Raw genomic sequence first — 17710 nt, 5'->3', positions numbered from 1 at the left:
CTAAGCACTTTTGCAATGTACATTCATTATTTATTTGTTTTTAATTCCAAGATATTAAAGGATATATGTACTGTTAACATGAATTAATTTTGTTACAACAGCTCCACCTGCTGGTCAGTATCCTAACAGTCTGACCACTTAGTAGTCAAGGAAGTTGTCAGGAGAAAGAAAGAGGCTGCTCTGATGTTCTTCTGATTAGGAAGAAAATTAGAAACCTTTCTCAAATCTTTCCTAAGCAGAAGAACATCAGAGCAGCCTCTTTCTTTCTCCTGACAACTTCCTTGACTACTTCGTGGTCAGACTGGTTGGAAAATGGCGCTGTTGTAACAAAATAAATTCATGTTAACAGTACATGTATCCTTAAATATCTAGGAATTAAAAATAAATAAATAATGAATGTACATTGCAAAAGTGCTTAGAATAGCCCCCTCGTCAATTTTACACATACTTATTTTTAAGGTTTACTTATCCTTTAATTCCTTACTTGGAATACGCACACTTTTAGTCCCCTTTAAACCAGACATTGTCATACTGGAGTGTACAGGCAATCTCTTAATACGCCATGTACCTATTGCCTTGATTTCAATGGCAAACGGCTGGCTAGTCACTTATAAAATCTTATATGTGACAGTCGGCACTCCCGACAGTTACCTGATCGCTGGTCAACTCTACACGTCAGTCATTCAGCTTATTACTTGCACGTAAAGTTTAAATTACCCCCCGTTTGGCCCCCATTTTGTCTGATGTTCTAAGCAATTTAATGGCATTTAAATGTCTCTTTTTATTTTCAGGATGGCACTGGATCTCTAAAGCGCAGTGGTTCCTTTAGTAAACTTCGAGCTTCTATTCGGCGAAGCAGTGAGAAACTGGTTAGAAAGCTAAAAGGAGGAAGTACACGCGAGGGTGAAGCAAAGAATCCTGGGTAATTATCAATGCTTAGCATGTGATAATGTGATTGGTGGAGTAGGCTCCTGAGCAAATTATGTACAAAGTTAAAGACCTAAAAGACTTGAATGTGCTGCGTGTGAAAGAAATATATGATAGAGTTTGGAGGGATTGCAGAGAACCCAAGCAAAAAACAGTTTTACTGGGTTTTTAAAAAAATAAATAAAAGCCATGAAATGTATTTATTGTAAAGTTGGAAAGTGATATTTTTAAAACCATTGTCTATGCAGATGCTGGAGCTTCAGTTATTTCTACTGTCCATAGCTGGCAGTGAGAGAAATACCCTTCAAGATAAAAAAATATCCATATCTGTGACCCCTGAAGCAAAAGTGATTTGTTCCATAAAAATTAAAAGCTGTGATTGGATTTTCCCTTCCTTTATAAATGGGATCACATTACCCCAGGGTCTGAGGAAGGTAGGGTTGCCTACCGGCCTTCAGATATTTTTATCTTTTTTCCTTATTAATAACATTGGGATCAGTCATCTTTTTTACCGGCCAATTTTAAAATGCAGTTGCAGTTGCCTCGGTAATGCCATAGGTAGAGGTGTGTGTTGAATGTTCCACCTGTGCAGCGGGACCTGGGCTTTTCTGGATAACGGATATTTCAGTATTTTGGATCTTCATACTTTAAGGGGTTATTTATCAAAGTCCGAATTTATCTCAATATTTTCTGCTACAAACTCCGATCAAATCCAATCAGGGTTTTTACGCTTATTTATTATTACATTTTCCCGAAAATGAGCTTTGTGGGATTTTTTTCATCTGATTTTCACGATTTTTTCAGAATTTTCACCCGAAAACCTTGGGGTATCGCACGAAACCCCAGCGCACATCAAAAAATCATTGGGACTTCTCCCACTGACTTATATGAAACCCGACAGGTCTGAGATGCCAGATTTTAAGATTCGGACTTTTCCATTCTCAGGGTTTAATAAATTCTGAAAGTCCGATCTTATGAAAAAAAAAAATCACAAATTTTTCGTGATTTTTGTATTCGGAGTTTATCTGCGAGTGCGGGTGCGTTCATTTCTGCCTAGCGAAACTTCGCTAGGGATCTTTTGCTCAGTTCAATTTGCATAGGGCGAGAAATTTTATAACTTTGTTAAATGTTGGTGCAAATACTTACAAATTACACATGTATGGGGACAACCGATTACCCAAAAAAGTTTCTTAGCTTTCTTAGGACTTTTGCAGGCAATCAGGCTGAAAAAAGGAAAAGACGCCGGCATTTTTGATGCATTTTCAGATATAATGTAAGTGACAGAAGATTGAGGAAGATTTCGCTGCTTTATAACACTTCGTCTGGTCTGAGGTGGCAAAGGCAACTCTGGCGAAAGAGGAAACGTTCAGTGAAATCCGCACTTTACTGAATTTGTGGAGTAACGTCCATTCGCTAAAGTGAAAAGTCGCCTGGCGATAGAGTGTGAATGATCACTAGCGTCTATCTTTTTCACTAGTGAATTGGCGCCTGCGCCCGTTAGTAAATCGGTGATGTCCTTGCGGTCTGTAGCGAATTGTCTGTAGCGTTAGCCACTTCACCCGTTAGTAAATCTGCCCCCATGGGTGAAGGGTTGTTGGCCAGTTGCAGACAGTTCTGTACTAGTTACCCATAACAACCACTTTAGCTGGGATGATTTTCTGGTCATCTGTTTCAAAACGGACACCTTGCTAAAGCATTCACATAGAATAAATATTTCTTAAAATGAACTCGTGAGAAGCACCGAATAGCTACGAGCTCTTGTTTTCTCTTCCTAGTTTTCCATTTGTTCCCCCAAATGTCATTGGCTGTGGCTGAGCAAAAAGACTGGTTACACTAAAAATGTATTTATTTACAGTCGCTTGTCTATAATTTTTGCAGAACTTGTTTGTAAATAAATCGACTAAGCGGTTTTAAACATGGTTCATCGTTTTTTTTTATTTTGCAATTAATTATCTACTAAACTTCATGTAATGTCTGTGACGTCAGCTTTAAGAATGTTGATGTTTATAGCCCTAGAAAGTGTTTTTATTAAGTTTAATAACCTAATGGACATGTTGTTAACCAATCTTTGTGTCCGTTCAATGCTCCGTTTCTTCCTGCATGGGCTTCCACTAATGCTAAGTGTTTTTATCTGCACTCTAATTCTGCCATATTGGTTTTCTATAAACCTAAACGGTATTGAAAATATCTAAGTATATCCTCTGCTCTCACAATGTAGATTTGGGAATGAATGTGCTTGAAATGTTTTACATAGAGTCCATAGCAGTTGCCAATACCTGACTGAGCTGCTGTTATAAAGCCAACAATATTTTTACATTTATAAAGGATGATCATGTCGTGTGTGTGACTCTGTCCAGTTAATTGTCAGTGGTAAAGTCACTGGAACAGAGGAAAAGGCTTCAGTAAACATGGTGATGAACTATGTCTGGGTTAAAGGAGAACTAAAGCTTAAAGTAGCTAGAAATGTTGTACATTATGTTTTGGGCTTCTGTACCAGCTCAAGGCAACCACAGCCCTTTAGCAGTAAAGATCTGTGTCTCCAAAGATGCCCCAGTAGCTCCCCATCTTTTCTGCTGATTCACTGCACATGCTCTGTGCTGCTGTCACTTGAGCTTAGGGACCCACTCACAATATACAGTACACATAGAATAGAAATGTCACAATATAAGGCTGATTAGTAATTAATACAGATAATTACTACATGGCAGCACAGAAACCAGTGCAATTAGCATCAGAATTTAATAATCAGCAAACCTGTAGCATCAGCTTATATTACAGCCAGGGAAGCTCATTTTCTGCTGGATAATTAGTGACGACCCCTAAGCTTAGCTTCTCAACAGCCAATCAGAGCCCACTGAGCATGTGAGTGTCACAGACACTTTCCAAGATGGTGACCCCCTGTGACAAGTTTGAAGTCCTGGATCATTGCTGCTATTGACAAGCTGAAACAATAAGTTCACTATATTAAATATGTTCAATAAGTTCACTATATTAAATATGGCATTTTTAGCCATATTCATTGTTAGGGTTTAGTTCTCCTTTAAAGGATAAGCAAAGCCTGTTTCACTGGTTGGCCAATTAATTAGGCACACCCTTTCCCTCATGGAAAGGAATTGCCAACTTTTTCCCCAGGGCTAGTGCTTCTCTTTGGTAAAAATTGCACTAGCCTGGAACTTTATCTAAGTACCATGCCATCTCAAACTCATTACCCCCCCCCCCCTTTTTTTTAACAGGGGTCCCTTGCATCTATGTTAGCTATGAGCACACACAGAACAATATGTTTTCTGCCTTTATAAAACTGCACATGCACAAATCTAGTCGTGAAAAAAAAAATGGTAAGATGGCAGCACACACTAAGTGGGTTATTTACTAAACTCAGAAAAATCATGAAATTTTTTTTTTTTTAAATAAAATCAGACTTTTAAAAAAATCACAATTTTTTTGGAATTTATTATACCCCAAAGATGGAAAAGTCCAAATCAGAAAATCAGGCGTCTCAGACCTGTCGAGGTTGCATATAAGTCAATGGGAGAAGTCCCAATGATTATTTGCTGTGCACTGGGTTTTGTGCAATACCCCAACGTTTTCAGGCAAAAGCAAAATTTCAGGGAAAATGTAATAATAAATAAGCGCAAAAAACCAGAGCAGATTTGATCGGAGTATGTCTCAGAAAATATTGAGATAAATTTGGACTTTGATAAATGACCCCCTTAGATAAATAGAGCATGGGCCCAGGTGAAAAAGTTATCAATTTGCTGACACATCTCCGTATAATAGGCTTTCCTTGTCATTACTTGTAACATATAAAAGATTAAATGATACTGTAACCTTCTCTAAACATTACAGAATAATACAGGTATGGGACCTGTTATTCAGAACACTTGGGACCTGGGGTCAGTGGCGTAACTATATGTCACTGGGCCCCACAGCAGATTCAATTTAGGGCCCCAAAATATTGATAAGGTGGCCTGTTCTACCCAGACATATTAAAATTGGCTATTAATTAGGGCCTACTGGGCCCCCTATTCTACTGGGCCCCCCTGCAAGCGCAGGGTCTGCTTCCTCTGTAGTTACGCCCCTGCCTGGGGTGTTCCGGATAACAGATCTTTCCATAATTTGGATCTTCATACCTTAAGTCTACTATAAAATCACATAAATATGAAATAAACCCAATAAGCTGGTTCTGCTTCCAATAAGGATTAATTATATCTCAGTTGGGATCAAGTACAAGCTACTGTTTTATTATTACAAATTTTTAAAAACTTGGATTATTTGATTATAATGGAGTCTATGGGGCAAATTCACTAACCTCTGAAAATTCGCCAGCGACGGATTCGCTCACAGTGCAACACTTCGCCAGGCGTAGATTCGCCAAGCCAATGCTAATTCACTAAAATCCGAAGTTGTGTCCAGGGCGCTGAACGCCGGTGAATTTGCGCAAGCATTGGCTAAGTTGCATGCGGCGGGAAGTTAAATTTCAATGGACGTATATGTTGCAGCAAATACATTACATTACACAAACCCAGGGAACCTAAATAAAATAAAATAAAGTTGTTATATTGCCCTACACATGAGCCCAGTGTATAGTTTATCTGCCATATGTTAGGAAATGTAGGGGGGAAGCTGCTTACCCCCAAAAAAAATTACGCTCTTTTGCAGCCTATCACCCTGAAAAAGGAAAAGACGCCAGCGTTCACTTTCATACATCCATTCTAGAAAGTATAAGAGTTACGAGATACAACATTAATTCAATAGTATTCGCTGGTGCAGATAAAAGCAACACATTTTAGTGTGTCCTTGATGAAGTCTTGTGTATGTGTGTGTTCATAAGGTTGTTGATTCTTATTGGTTTATCCTTGCATGGTCACTGTCCTGGTTGCAGCATGAAGCGTGCCAGTTCTCTGAATGTTCTTAACACGGGCGGCAATGCTGCTGAAGATCACATGCAAGTAAGAAGCCTGTAACCTGTTATGTCATCATGATGTAGACTTAGTACTTACCAGGCTGCTAGATATTCATTTAGGGTCAGGGCACACAGGCAGATTCAGGGAGATTAGTCTCCTCTTCTTTGGGGCGACTAATCTCCCCGAACTGCCTTCCGCTGGCTAGAATGGTAATCGCTGGCGGGATGGCAATCGGTGCGCATCGTTTCCCAAAGTTGCACGAAGTTGCCTCACAAGGAAACTTCGGGCGACTTTGGAAAAAAATCGATCTGAGTCCCATCCCGCTGTCGATTTACATTTTAGCCGGCGGGGAGGCAGTTTGGGGAGATTAGCCGCCCGAAGAAGAGGAGATTTGTCGCCGGGCGACTAATCTCCCTGAATCTGCCAGTGTGTCCTGACCCTTACCTAACAGTTAGTAGAAAATATGACACTTTGGTTATATATATATATATATATATATATATATATATATATATATATATATATATATATATATATATATATATATATATATGTATATATGTATATATATGTATATATGTATATGTATATATATGTATATATATATGTATATATATGTATATGGTATTGTACAGGGCAACTCACAAATCTAATGACATTATACACAGCAGTGTATTTCTTTACCAAAAACAAATACTGTGTATAATGTCATTAAAAGAAAACTATACCCCCCAAACAACGTAGGTCTCTATAAAAAGATATTGCATAAAACAGCTCATATGTAAAATCCTGCTTCATGTAAATAAACCATTTTAATAATAATATACTTTATTAGTAGTATGTGCCATTGGGTAATCATAAATAGAAAACTGCCATTAAAAAAAAAAAAAAAAAAAAAAGGGGCTGCCCCTTCAGATCGTATGATTCACGGTGCACACAAACAAACCAACAAACTACACTTGTTAGGTCACATGAGCCAATTAAAAGACAGAGTTGTGTCTTTTGCTTCCACACTTCTTCCTGTTACAGTTAGAGCTGCAGTATTTCTGGTCAGGTGATCTCTGAGGCAGCACACAGACCATCACAAAATGGTGGCTCAAGGCAAGAGATGTAAAAGGGCAATATTTACTTAAATATATAGACCAGTTTGATGAGATTTTTTTAAATGCCACTTAATATGATATAAACTATCTGTTGCTTAAGTATTCATTTTGGGGGTATAGTTTTCCTTTAAATCTTGTTGCTAAACAAGGCTGTAATGCAGGAATTTAAAGGGGTTGTTCACCTTTAAGTTAACTTTTAGTATGTTATAGAATGGTCAATTATAAGCAACTTTTCAATTGGTCTTCAATTATAGTTTAATTATTTGCCTTTTTCTTCTCAGTCATTCCAGCTTTCAAATGGGGGTCACTGACCCCACCTAAAAAACAAATACTCTGTAAGGCTACACGTTTGTTTTATTTTATAACTTTTTTTTCTCTTCAGGACTAATCAGTGCATGGTTGCTAGGGTAATTTGGACCCTAGCAACCAGATTGATGAAATTGCAAACTGGAGAGCTGCTGAATAAAAAGCTAAATAACTCAAAAACCACAAATGATAAAAAATGAAAACCTATTGCAAATTGTCTCAGAATATCCCTCTCTACGTCATACTTAAGTCAACTCAAAGGTGACCTTTAATTCAGTGGATACACAGATGCTAAGCTGTTACAACCTCTAAAGTCATTAAATGGTCACTAGAAGAAATGAGTCCTGCACATTAGTTCCCAGCTTTTCTACTGTATAATTAAGGGATGCACCGAATCCAGGATTCGGTTCAGGATTTGGCTTTTTCAGCAGGCTATAAGATACAGCATTTATAGCTCTATTCTTATAGACTGGAAAAAAGGCACTAAGTTTGCCCAAGAGCAGTAACCCATAACAACCAATGGGATGTTTGCTTTTAAACAGATGATCTGTTAATGCTACCTGCTGATTGGTTGCTATGGATTTCTGCTCCTGGGCAAACTTAGTGCTGTTTATTATAGGGATAACAAACAAGGGAAAGTTGTGCTCACCACTAATTTTTAAAACCATTAGGCGGGGGTGCAATGAGGCTGTGACCACAAAATACATATAGTCAAATACAAGAGTCCTCTGCACTCAACCCATTATCAATATATTTAAGACAGAGACATTTTGTGCTACTGCTACTGAAAAATGCCTTACCCTTTAAACAAAACAGGGATTGTTTGTCCATATATTGCAGCCAAGTTGCAGGTAAAACTTAGTCCCTTTGTAAAATGTATAATGAAGCAATAGAATTCTTAATGAATCAGATAAAATTGAGCATAGGACTGGCCAGATATGGGATGACTTTGACGTAGTTGTTCATCTTAAATATATTGCAATATATGGACAAATAATCCCTGTTTTGTTTAAAGGGTAAGGCATTTTTCAGTAGCAGTAGCACAAAATGTCTCTGTCTTAAATATATTGATAATGGGTTGAGTGCAGAGGACTCTTGTATTTGTCTATTATAGGGATGCACTGAATCCAGGATTCGGTTCGGGATTCGGCCTTTTTCAGCAGGATTCAGATTCGGAATAGAATCCTGATTTGCATATGCAAATTAAGGGCGGGGAGGGAAATAGCGTGAATTTTTATCACAAAACAAGTAAGTAAAACATTTTTCCCCTTCCCACCCTTAATTAGCATATGCAAATTAGGATTCGATTCGGTATTCGGCCGACTCTTTCACATAAGGATTCGGCCGGATCCAAAATAGTGAATTCTGCGCATCCCTAGTATAATAATGACTACTAGATGTTCTCTCACTGCTAGCTGCTTTGCTGCACCTTACTAACACATTAATTGCTCGTTCTATTGTTCTATTCTAACCACTAATATACCCGAGAGCTTTCATACCAAATAACTATTTACTGCTCTATCCAAGTGGCTTTGTGTTCTCATTAAATTCTAACTGAGCTGCATTTGAAATGTTTCTTTACTTATCTATAGGATACTGAAAAGTGTAGCAAACCAGTGTGAGCTTTCATTCTACCATAGAGGTATTTACATCATGGTTTATGGGTCTTTCTTTTCCAATTTTAGTTTTGCAGAGAGTCAGTCCGGTAGTGATGTGCGGGCCAACCTGATACCCACGGGTTTGGGTCGACCTCGCACTGCTCCTTGTGGCCGCATGCGGGTTGAGCTCTTCTCCTGCTCTCCCCGTCCGACTTCCGGTTTTATAGTCTCGCGTCTGCTCGCCCCTTTTGTGACATTGTGCCGTCATCGGCGGGGTGGCGCAGGTCTATAAAAGGACCCTGGAAGCACGGGTGCGAGCGGGCTGGAGCAGGGCGGGTTAGGGTTGGGTGCGGGTCCGGAAAAACCAGACCCGCACATCACTATAGTCCGGTACCTATGAGTTATCTTTATCTGTACCACCCATCATCCTCACACAGAGGCTTAGCATTCTCCGTACTTGCCGCTATAAAGACGTTTTGTGTTGATCTGTTTCCTTTCCTCCCCTCTCTTTTATGCAGGAACGAAATAATTGTCTGACCGAGTCGAGAGGGCTGAGTGCCAGTCACACTGACTTAGCTCATTAAGGTTCATGCGAATAAGCTAGCCAACATTCCCTCGATTAAAGCCGCACTGAGATACCCTAAGCTTTGCCTCATCCTCTTGTATAAGAAGCATCTATGGGATTCGCTGGTGGACTTTTTTACTTTTATAAGAAGAGGAATCCAATGAGAGCAATTTTTTTAAAGGAACGGTTTATTTATAGGTCTGTATGTATGTAAATTGCTTTTTGCTACATTTGTAGAGTTATATTGTGAATAACTGGGCTACTGTTACAGAAGCTGAAGTATTCTTTCCATTTACATGAAACCCTCCTCCAGCTACGTACCAGCAGAATGTATGAGGTCAATGTGTATAAAAACATCTATATACTGTATATGCTTTTATATTGTGATCCCCAACCAGTAGCTCGTGAGTAACATGTTGCTCTCCAACCCCTTGGATGTTGCTCCCAGTGGCCTCAAAGCAGGAGCTTATTTTTGAATTCCAGGCTCGGTGGTAAGTTTTGGTTGTATAAAAGCCAAGTGCACTGCCAAACAGAGTTTCAATATAGATTGACAATCCACATAGGGGCTACTAAAAGGCCAATCACAACCCTTATTTGGCACCCCAAGAACATTTTTCATGCTCGTGTTGCTCCCCAACTCCTTTTACTTCTGAATGTTGCTCACGGGTTCAAAAGGTTGGAGATCCCTGCTCTTATATAATTGGTAGAAAATGTAGCCGTGTAGTGTTCATTCGTGGGCCCAATGCAAGTCTATGGGGCATATTTATCAAAGAGTGAAGTTTGAGATCACCACAGTCCTCTAGAGTGAAATTCCGCTACATTCATTTCTTTAGGAGTTTTTATCAAAGGATGAATTTTCACTTTCACCCGTTAATAAATACTCTTTTAACAATCCCATAGAAATGAATGGAGAGTGCTGGAATTTCCCTCTAGAGCAGGGGTCCCAAACCTTTTTTACTCGTGAGCCACTTTTAAATGTAAAAAGAGTTGGGGAGCAACACAAGCGTGTGAAAGTCCATGGGGATATCCAATAAGGGCTGTGATTGGCTATTGGTAGCCCCTATGTGGACTGGCAGCCTACAGGAGACTCTGGCATTACATCTGTTTTTATGAAACCAACAGTTGCTTCCAAGCCTGGAATTCAAAAATAAGCTCCGGCTTTGAAGCCACTGGGAGCAACATCCAAGGGGTTGATGAGTAACATGTTGCTCCAGAGCCACTGGTTGGGGATTACTGCTCTAGAGGACTGTGGTGACCTCTAACCTCACTCTTTTATAAATATACCGCTAAGTGTCACAGAGTTCAATCATCCTTTGCACTAGAATTCGTAGGCATTGCCTGTGGTTGAGGCTATTTGGATCATCGCAGGTTTTCCTGAGAAGCCCGTATCAAGCAACATATTTAAATATTGCACATTGCTTAGATGCCAGCAATGGAAATGTTCTATATTGATTATAGTGTACCTTTAAATCATTTCCTGCTTTATGAATTCTTTACGAAAAGAGAGCAGCGTTCCCAATAATGCAATAGTAACCGTGGCCTTTAGGATGGACAACTGGTCTCAAAAGTACTGTATATTTTGCCATAGGGTCTGTGGGCATACATTAGTGATGTACAGTAGGTTTGTACAAAGTACAGGTATGGGATCCATTATCCAAAAACCTCTGAAATGCAGCTATGTCATCTCCCGTAGAGTTAAACAATCCTTCCTTTTTCACTTATTACCTTTCTCTCTGTAATATCAAGGCTATACCTTGTGCTTGATTGTAACAAAGCCAGCAGAAATCTCTGTCCACCAAAAAAAATCCTATTGGGATTTTCAAGTTTCCATTTTTTTTTTAAAGTAACCTAAATGTTGTTTCCAAACTGTGGGGTTGGCCTCCTTATGGGAGCTCAGAATGTGGGGTTCAGCCTAAAGGCCAATTAGAGTGAGTTTTGGGTAGGATGTCCATTTAAAGGATCAGTAACATCAACATTTTTTTAAAAAATTTTTTAGTATACTATGAAAAAAAACACACCAACACATGTTAAACTTTAAAAACGCAAAGTCTTTCTTTAGAAATAACTTACCGAAACTCCGCTTGCGCTCCTCTTTAGAAAAGGCGATCGGGTGATTCATCGTGCGGCGCTCGATTTCTCCTCCCTGACTTCCTTATAGGCGATAGCCAGGGAGGAGAAATCGAGCGCCGCACGATGGATCGTCGCCTTTTCTGAAGAGGAGCGCAATCGGAGTTTCGGTAAGTTATTTCTAAATAAAGGCACAAAAATGGATTGCTGGCTCTAATCTCTAAATGGACCAACTTATTGATGGCCTAAAGGCTTGCTTTTAAATTGTTGAATGTTTAAACACTTCAAATAAATCGAGCATAAAGCTCATAAACAAAAACACCAACAAAAACAGCAGGCAACCACTAGGTAATTCTCAACGAGTGGAACAGGATGGCCTGCGTGTCCAAACCCCAGGCCCTTAACTTGAAAAGGAACAATTCTATTTCGAATATGGTAAATTCAGCATTGCTTGTCACTCACCACGTTTGTCAAATGGCCCGGGTGCCGTGCCCCGAACCCGTAGCTTAGGCGAAACCAATCTTCAAAAAATAAATATACACGCACTCCTGCAGCCGTGACAATTGAGGTAAAGTTGTAGCTTTATTCCATCAGGGAAGACTTTGCCATTTTAAAGTTTAATAGGTGTTGGTGGGTTCTGTAGTTCCTAATGAATTTTTTTTTTTTTTTTTTAAATTGATGTTACTGGTCCTTTAAGCTCCTAAATACATGGATATTGATTTATAACACTATGGGAGTGGGATAAAATGGTTGCAACTGCAATTCACGTTTATTCTGAACGGAGCAGTGGCGGAACTAGCCGGGGGTGTAACTGCACCAGGGCCTGCACTCCCTCGGAGCCCACCGGCGGTTCGTGCACATGCGGGGGTGGGGGGCCCGGGTACATGCCCTGTGCCAGGTAGTTATGTTACTGGAACGGAAGGATATTTGTAGGCTTTTGTCCTTTGGAGAGTTACAGCATCTGGGAAACAGAACACAACCTATCTCCTGAAGTGCCAGTACCTTATTAGGTGACTTTATGGTGCAAACTTACCTCCTAGATGTTCTTGTATATGTTTTCCTATGTCTGTAATCATGTTACCAGCAAGAGGGGGGGACCCTCCGCAAATGTTAGACCTCTAAATGGGGCTTTAACTCGTCCAGAGACCACTACCTTACTCCATACTGCTCCATGTAACGGAAAGACCCTTTAATTAGGGATGCACTGAATCCAGGATTAGGTTCGCTATTCAGCCTTTTCCAGCAGGATTCAAATTTGGCTGACCCAAATCCGAATTTGCATATGCAAATTAGGGGCGGGGAGGGAAATCGAGTGACTGTCAAAAAACAAGGAAGTAAAAAATGTTTTCCCCTTCCCACCCCTAATTTGCATATGCGGACAAATCTTTCGCGAAATGGATTTCAGTGCAGAATTCTGCTGGAGCAGCACTATTAGCTGATGTATTTTGGAAAAAAACATGTTTTCCCATGACAGGATCCCTTTAAGCTAAAACTAGTAAAATAATGCAAGTGTGGGTTAAAAACATGTAACCTATCAAATTGTATAAAATACACTTTTTATTGCTTAATTAGTGTTTTAATTGTTTTGTTAATGAGACGTTTGCACCTATAGGGTTAGACAGAAACGTGTGTCCTGACTATAAAATGCTAATTAATCTGATAATAATTCCCCAACGGGGCACCTACAAGAGCTGTGAAATGAAGATTGGCTGAACCAAAGCAGATTATTTTAGAATTGATCTGACACACAGGGAAGAGTTATACTGAGCTTTACTCCATTTTTAAAATATCGGGAGAAAATGTAGTTTTTGTGCCATTTTTATTCATAAAAGTGTCCGTAAACTGTCATTCTTTCACCTAAATATGAAAAGTGGCAGTTGAGTCGGAATTTAGGCGGATTTCGGTTTGTGAATACGGAGAAAGTATTTTACTAGTTTACCACTTTTACTCCAAAAATGGGCTCTCTCCACTTTTGTGAATTCCCCCCTTTATGTTACAAAATATATCTCCTGTTTAGCGAGTATTCCGAGCTGCTAGCCATTCTCTAGAACAGTGATCCCCAACCAGTAGCTAGTGAGCAACATGTTGCTCTCCGACCCCTTGTATGTTGCTCTCAGGGTCCTCAAAGAAGGGGCTTATTTTTGAATTTCAAGCTTGAAATGAAGTTTTAATTGCATAAAAACTAATTACAGTCCCAAGTAGAGCTTCTTGTAGGCTGCCAGTCCACATAGGGGCTACCAAATAGCCAATCACAGCCCTTGTTTGGCACCCCAAGGGACTTTTTTCACGCTCTTGTTGCTCCCCAACTATTTTTACATTTGAATGAGGCTCACGGGTTAAAAAGGTTGGGGACCACTGCTCTAGAATATATCATTTGTGTCCTTTAACTCATCTTCTAGGCTTTCTGCCATCGACTAGCTGGAGCACTTCAAGGTTCACTTTACTTAGACTGTTACAGACCAGGGAAGGAGAAATGTTTTAAAGAGCTAAAGTAATGTTTGTAGGAGTAATTATGTTTTAGTACCTGGAGTAATTTATTTATGACTGTATATTTTGTATTTTAATGCATAGTATGTATCTTCATCTTAACAATGCCACTTTCCTTCCTGTAACAATATTTAATACAAACGTTGTGTCTCTGTGTGCAAGATATGTCTAGTACAGGTATAGGATCCCTTATCCAGAAACCCGATATCCAGAAAGCTCCGAATTACCTGTCTCCCACAGACTCCATTATATCCAAATAATCCAGATTTTTAAAAATGATTTCCTTTTTCTCTGTAATAATAAAACATTAGCTTGTACTTGATCCCAACTAAGATATAATTAATCCTTATTGGAGGCAAAACCAGCCTATTGGGTTTATTTCATGTTTACATGAATTTCTAGTAGACATAAGGCATGAAGACCCAAATTACGGAAAGATCCGTTATCCGGAAAACCCCAGGTCCGGAGCATTCTGGATAACAGGTCCTATACCGTACCATATAGCTCTAATACAGGCCGCGGCATCATGAAACATGCAATAAAGCAATGCAGCAATGTACAAAAAGGGCACATAAGAATCCATTTGTCTCTTTAGGGCAGACGTACAGAAGTCAGAATATGACAATATTTAAATAATTAGGGGGATATGTAATTAAAGGCACTACGTTTTCCCAGGAGCAAAAATCCATAGCAACCAATAAGCAGGAAGCATTTACTGATCATCCCATTGGTTGCTATGGGGTTACTGCTCTTGGGCAAACTTAGTGGCTTTTTTTTCAATATAGGGGCTAAAGTCTATAAGAATAGAGCTATACAGGCTGTATCTTATATACTGATGTTACTGTATCAGCTCTATAGCAATGATCCTTCAGTATTGCCCACAGGAGCTCCACATGTTTGGATGCTAGTAGTATGCTCTGGGCTGCTATTGAGAAGCTAAGTTTAAAGGAGAAACAAACCCTTATTAAAAAAAAAAACCCCTACCCTACATAGACCCCTCGGGCACATGCCCCTAACGCTTTACTTACCCCTCGATGCAGAATTCATGGGCGCCATCTTCAGCCGCTTCAGTAATATTCGGAATGAGACCGGCCGCGTGTAGTTGGAGCAACTTCCCGACAACTGCGCATGTGGTGAAACTCACGGAAATTGCAGAAGTGCAGATTCTGTGAAAACTCGATTTTAAGTTCCCTGAAGTTTTCCCACATTTTACATTTTTTATTGCTGGTCCCGCCAATTTATAATGCATTTCCCTGATTTTAAGTAATGTTTTCCCGGATTTTACATTAAAAATGTTGTCTTGATGTTCCCAAAAACTGCTTTTTTTCCTCTATGAATGTTATTATTTATGAAATAGAGGTTTAAAATAGTAACCAGATGTATATTTTGCCATGATTCCGTCTGCAAATGGCCAATTCCAATGAGTCTGTCCCTTATACAGTCCTGCACCAATCACGTATTGCTTTAGGTTGTGTATGTGACCGAGTCTTGCACATGCCCCCCATAATGTAACATTAACACTGCAATGCTTGACCCTTGTTATTAACACACTAAATATTGTCTCAAAGTAAAACGACCCTAGTTACCAGATTGCTTTAAATGCAAATTGAAGAGCTGCTGAATAAAAAGCTAAATAACTCAAAAACCTTTTATAATAAAAAATGAAAACCAATTGCAAATTGTCTCAGAATATCCCTCTCTACATCAAACTAAATGTTATCTCAAAGGAGAACAAACCCTTTAACACATTTCCCTGATTTGACATTTTCCCGGATTTGACATCATTTTTTCCAGGTCCCCTGAAAAACGTAGAATGGGGGTTCTACCGTATTCACATAATGCCCGTCACTGTTTTGTTAACGTCCTTCCTTTGTGCAAACCAGTGTTAGTAGTTTATGTATGTCTACTTAAAGGGAAAATGTAACCTGTTTAAGGATCAGGGCACACAGGCAGATTTGAGGAGATTAGTCGCCTGGCTAAAAATCTCCCCTTTTTCGGAGCGACTAATCTCCCTGAATCTGCCTCCTGTCGGCTAGAATAAAATTCGCCGGCGGGATGGCACTCGGAGCGATTTTTTTCCAAAGTTGCCTCACGAGGAATCTTCGGGCGACTGCAGAAAGCATAATGCTCAGAGTGCCATCCCGTCGACTATTTACATTCTAGCTGGGGGGAAGCAGTTCGGGCAGATTAGTCGTCCGAAGAAGAGATTTGTTGCGGGGCGACTAATCTCCCCGAGTCTGACCGTGTGTCTCTGCCCTAAATGCTAAAAGTGTCAATCCGTAAGGCAGAGACACACGGTCAGATTTGGTGAGATTAGTCGCCCGTCGACAAATCGCCTTTCCACCGGGTAGAATGTAAATCGCCAGCGGGATTGCACTCTGATCACTGTTTTCTGAAGTTGCCTCACGAGGAAACTTCGTAAAATTAAGCAATCTGAATGCCTCCTGCCGGCTAGAATGAAAATCGCGGGTGGGAGACAGTTCGGGGAGATTAGTCGCCCCAAAGAAGAGGAGATTTATCGCCGGGCGACTAATCTCCCCGAGTCTTACCGTGTGTCTCTGCCCTATAAGTTGTATTTAATGACTATTTTCTTTAAACCCAATTGCTGTGCATCCAATACTGAAGGGGATGCAAAGTATTTGCCAGAAATATGTGATCTAATCCCAAGGAAAGGATCAGACACATGAAGGCTCAGAACGTCCCTTCTCTGCATGTAAATGGCACATTACTTGCTGTAGCAAAGGTAACTTGAATGGGCTCCAAATAATAATGATTTGGAAATAATCACTATGTTCTAATTCTGCTGCCACTGGTTTTGCTCACTACAGATGAGCAATTGGGCAGCGTTTGCTTGGAAATAAAGACAAAATGATAGAGAGGCCAATGGACTACAATCTCTGCTTATGAAGAATTCCCCATTGATTTCTAATCCGAATTGTGTTTTACAGAAGAACAGGAGGCTTTTGTTTAGAGAAGTCTTTGTTGGCCTCATGTTACTTGTTACCTAAAGGTCCCCATACATGGATAGATCCGCTCGTTTGGCCCAACGATCGGATCCTAGCATTCGGCAAACGGGCGGTCGGATCGCGGGACCGCATCAACGAACAGATGCGGCCGCGATCCGACGGGATTTTTAAACCCATCCGATCGAGATCTGGCCGACTTTCGGCCAGATCTCGATCGGGGAAGCCCTTCGGGGGCCCCCATACACGGGCCAATAAGCTGCCGACGCAGTCTGTCGGCAGCTTTTATCAGCCCGTGTATGGCCACCTTTATTCTTGTAAATTAACTTTAACAAACAAATGTAAAATAAAGAACAAATCTAGTCATTAACTGAATGTGTGACATTGCATTGGTAATTAGGATATACAGCACACTTTAGGCAAACAGGCAGACTAGTCACCCGGCGACAAATCTCCTCTTCTTCGGGCGACTAATCTCCCCCAACTGCCTTCCCGTCGGCTAATATGTAAATCGCTGGTGGGATGGCATAAGCCTTTGACCAAGAGTCCTAGTGACATGAAACGTGTGAGGCATGAGTTGTTTATACAAATAAAATTTCTATTTTTACTTATTATTAGTCTGATCTATGCGTGACTTATTTGAGTGCCTTGCTCCAATATTTTGTTTTTCTATTATAATTATTAGAGAACATATGCCACATCACTCACATCATGTAAGAGACTGCAGATTTAAGGAGACAGAGTGTAGATCAGAAAGGAAACCAAAAATGGTGAAAGTAAAGGTACGTTT

The 17710-nt window shown here is 40.0% G+C and overlaps 1 protein-coding gene across 4 annotated transcripts in view; it reads left to right on the top strand.

The window, feature by feature from the left end:
- Positions 1–9772, top strand: part of klc1.S (kinesin light chain 1 S homeolog) — a 54896-nt gene extending 45124 nt beyond the window's left edge. For 2 of the 4 annotated variants that reach the window (XM_018231870.2, XM_018231869.2), the window contains exons 14-16: positions 792–922; positions 5810–5876; positions 9357–9772. In XM_018231870.2, the coding sequence (XP_018087359.1) occupies positions 792–922; positions 5810–5876; positions 9357–9422 (264 nt within the window). In that variant the 3' untranslated portion in view covers positions 9423–9772. Of the gene's footprint in view, positions 1–791; positions 923–5809; positions 5877–8832; positions 8883–9356 lie in introns of all 4 variants that reach the window. The other 2 variants (XM_018231871.2, XM_018231872.2) reach the window with 2 other exon arrangements.
- The last annotated feature ends 7938 nt before the right edge of the window (positions 9773–17710 follow it).

The sequence above is a fragment of the Xenopus laevis genome, chromosome 8S (assembly GCF_017654675.1).
Source record: "Xenopus laevis strain J_2021 chromosome 8S, Xenopus_laevis_v10.1, whole genome shotgun sequence".
Classification (NCBI taxonomy): Eukaryota; Metazoa; Chordata; class Amphibia; order Anura; family Pipidae; genus Xenopus; species Xenopus laevis.
The sequence above is the reverse complement of the archived record's forward strand: the minus strand, read 5'-3'. Positions and strand labels throughout refer to the sequence as shown.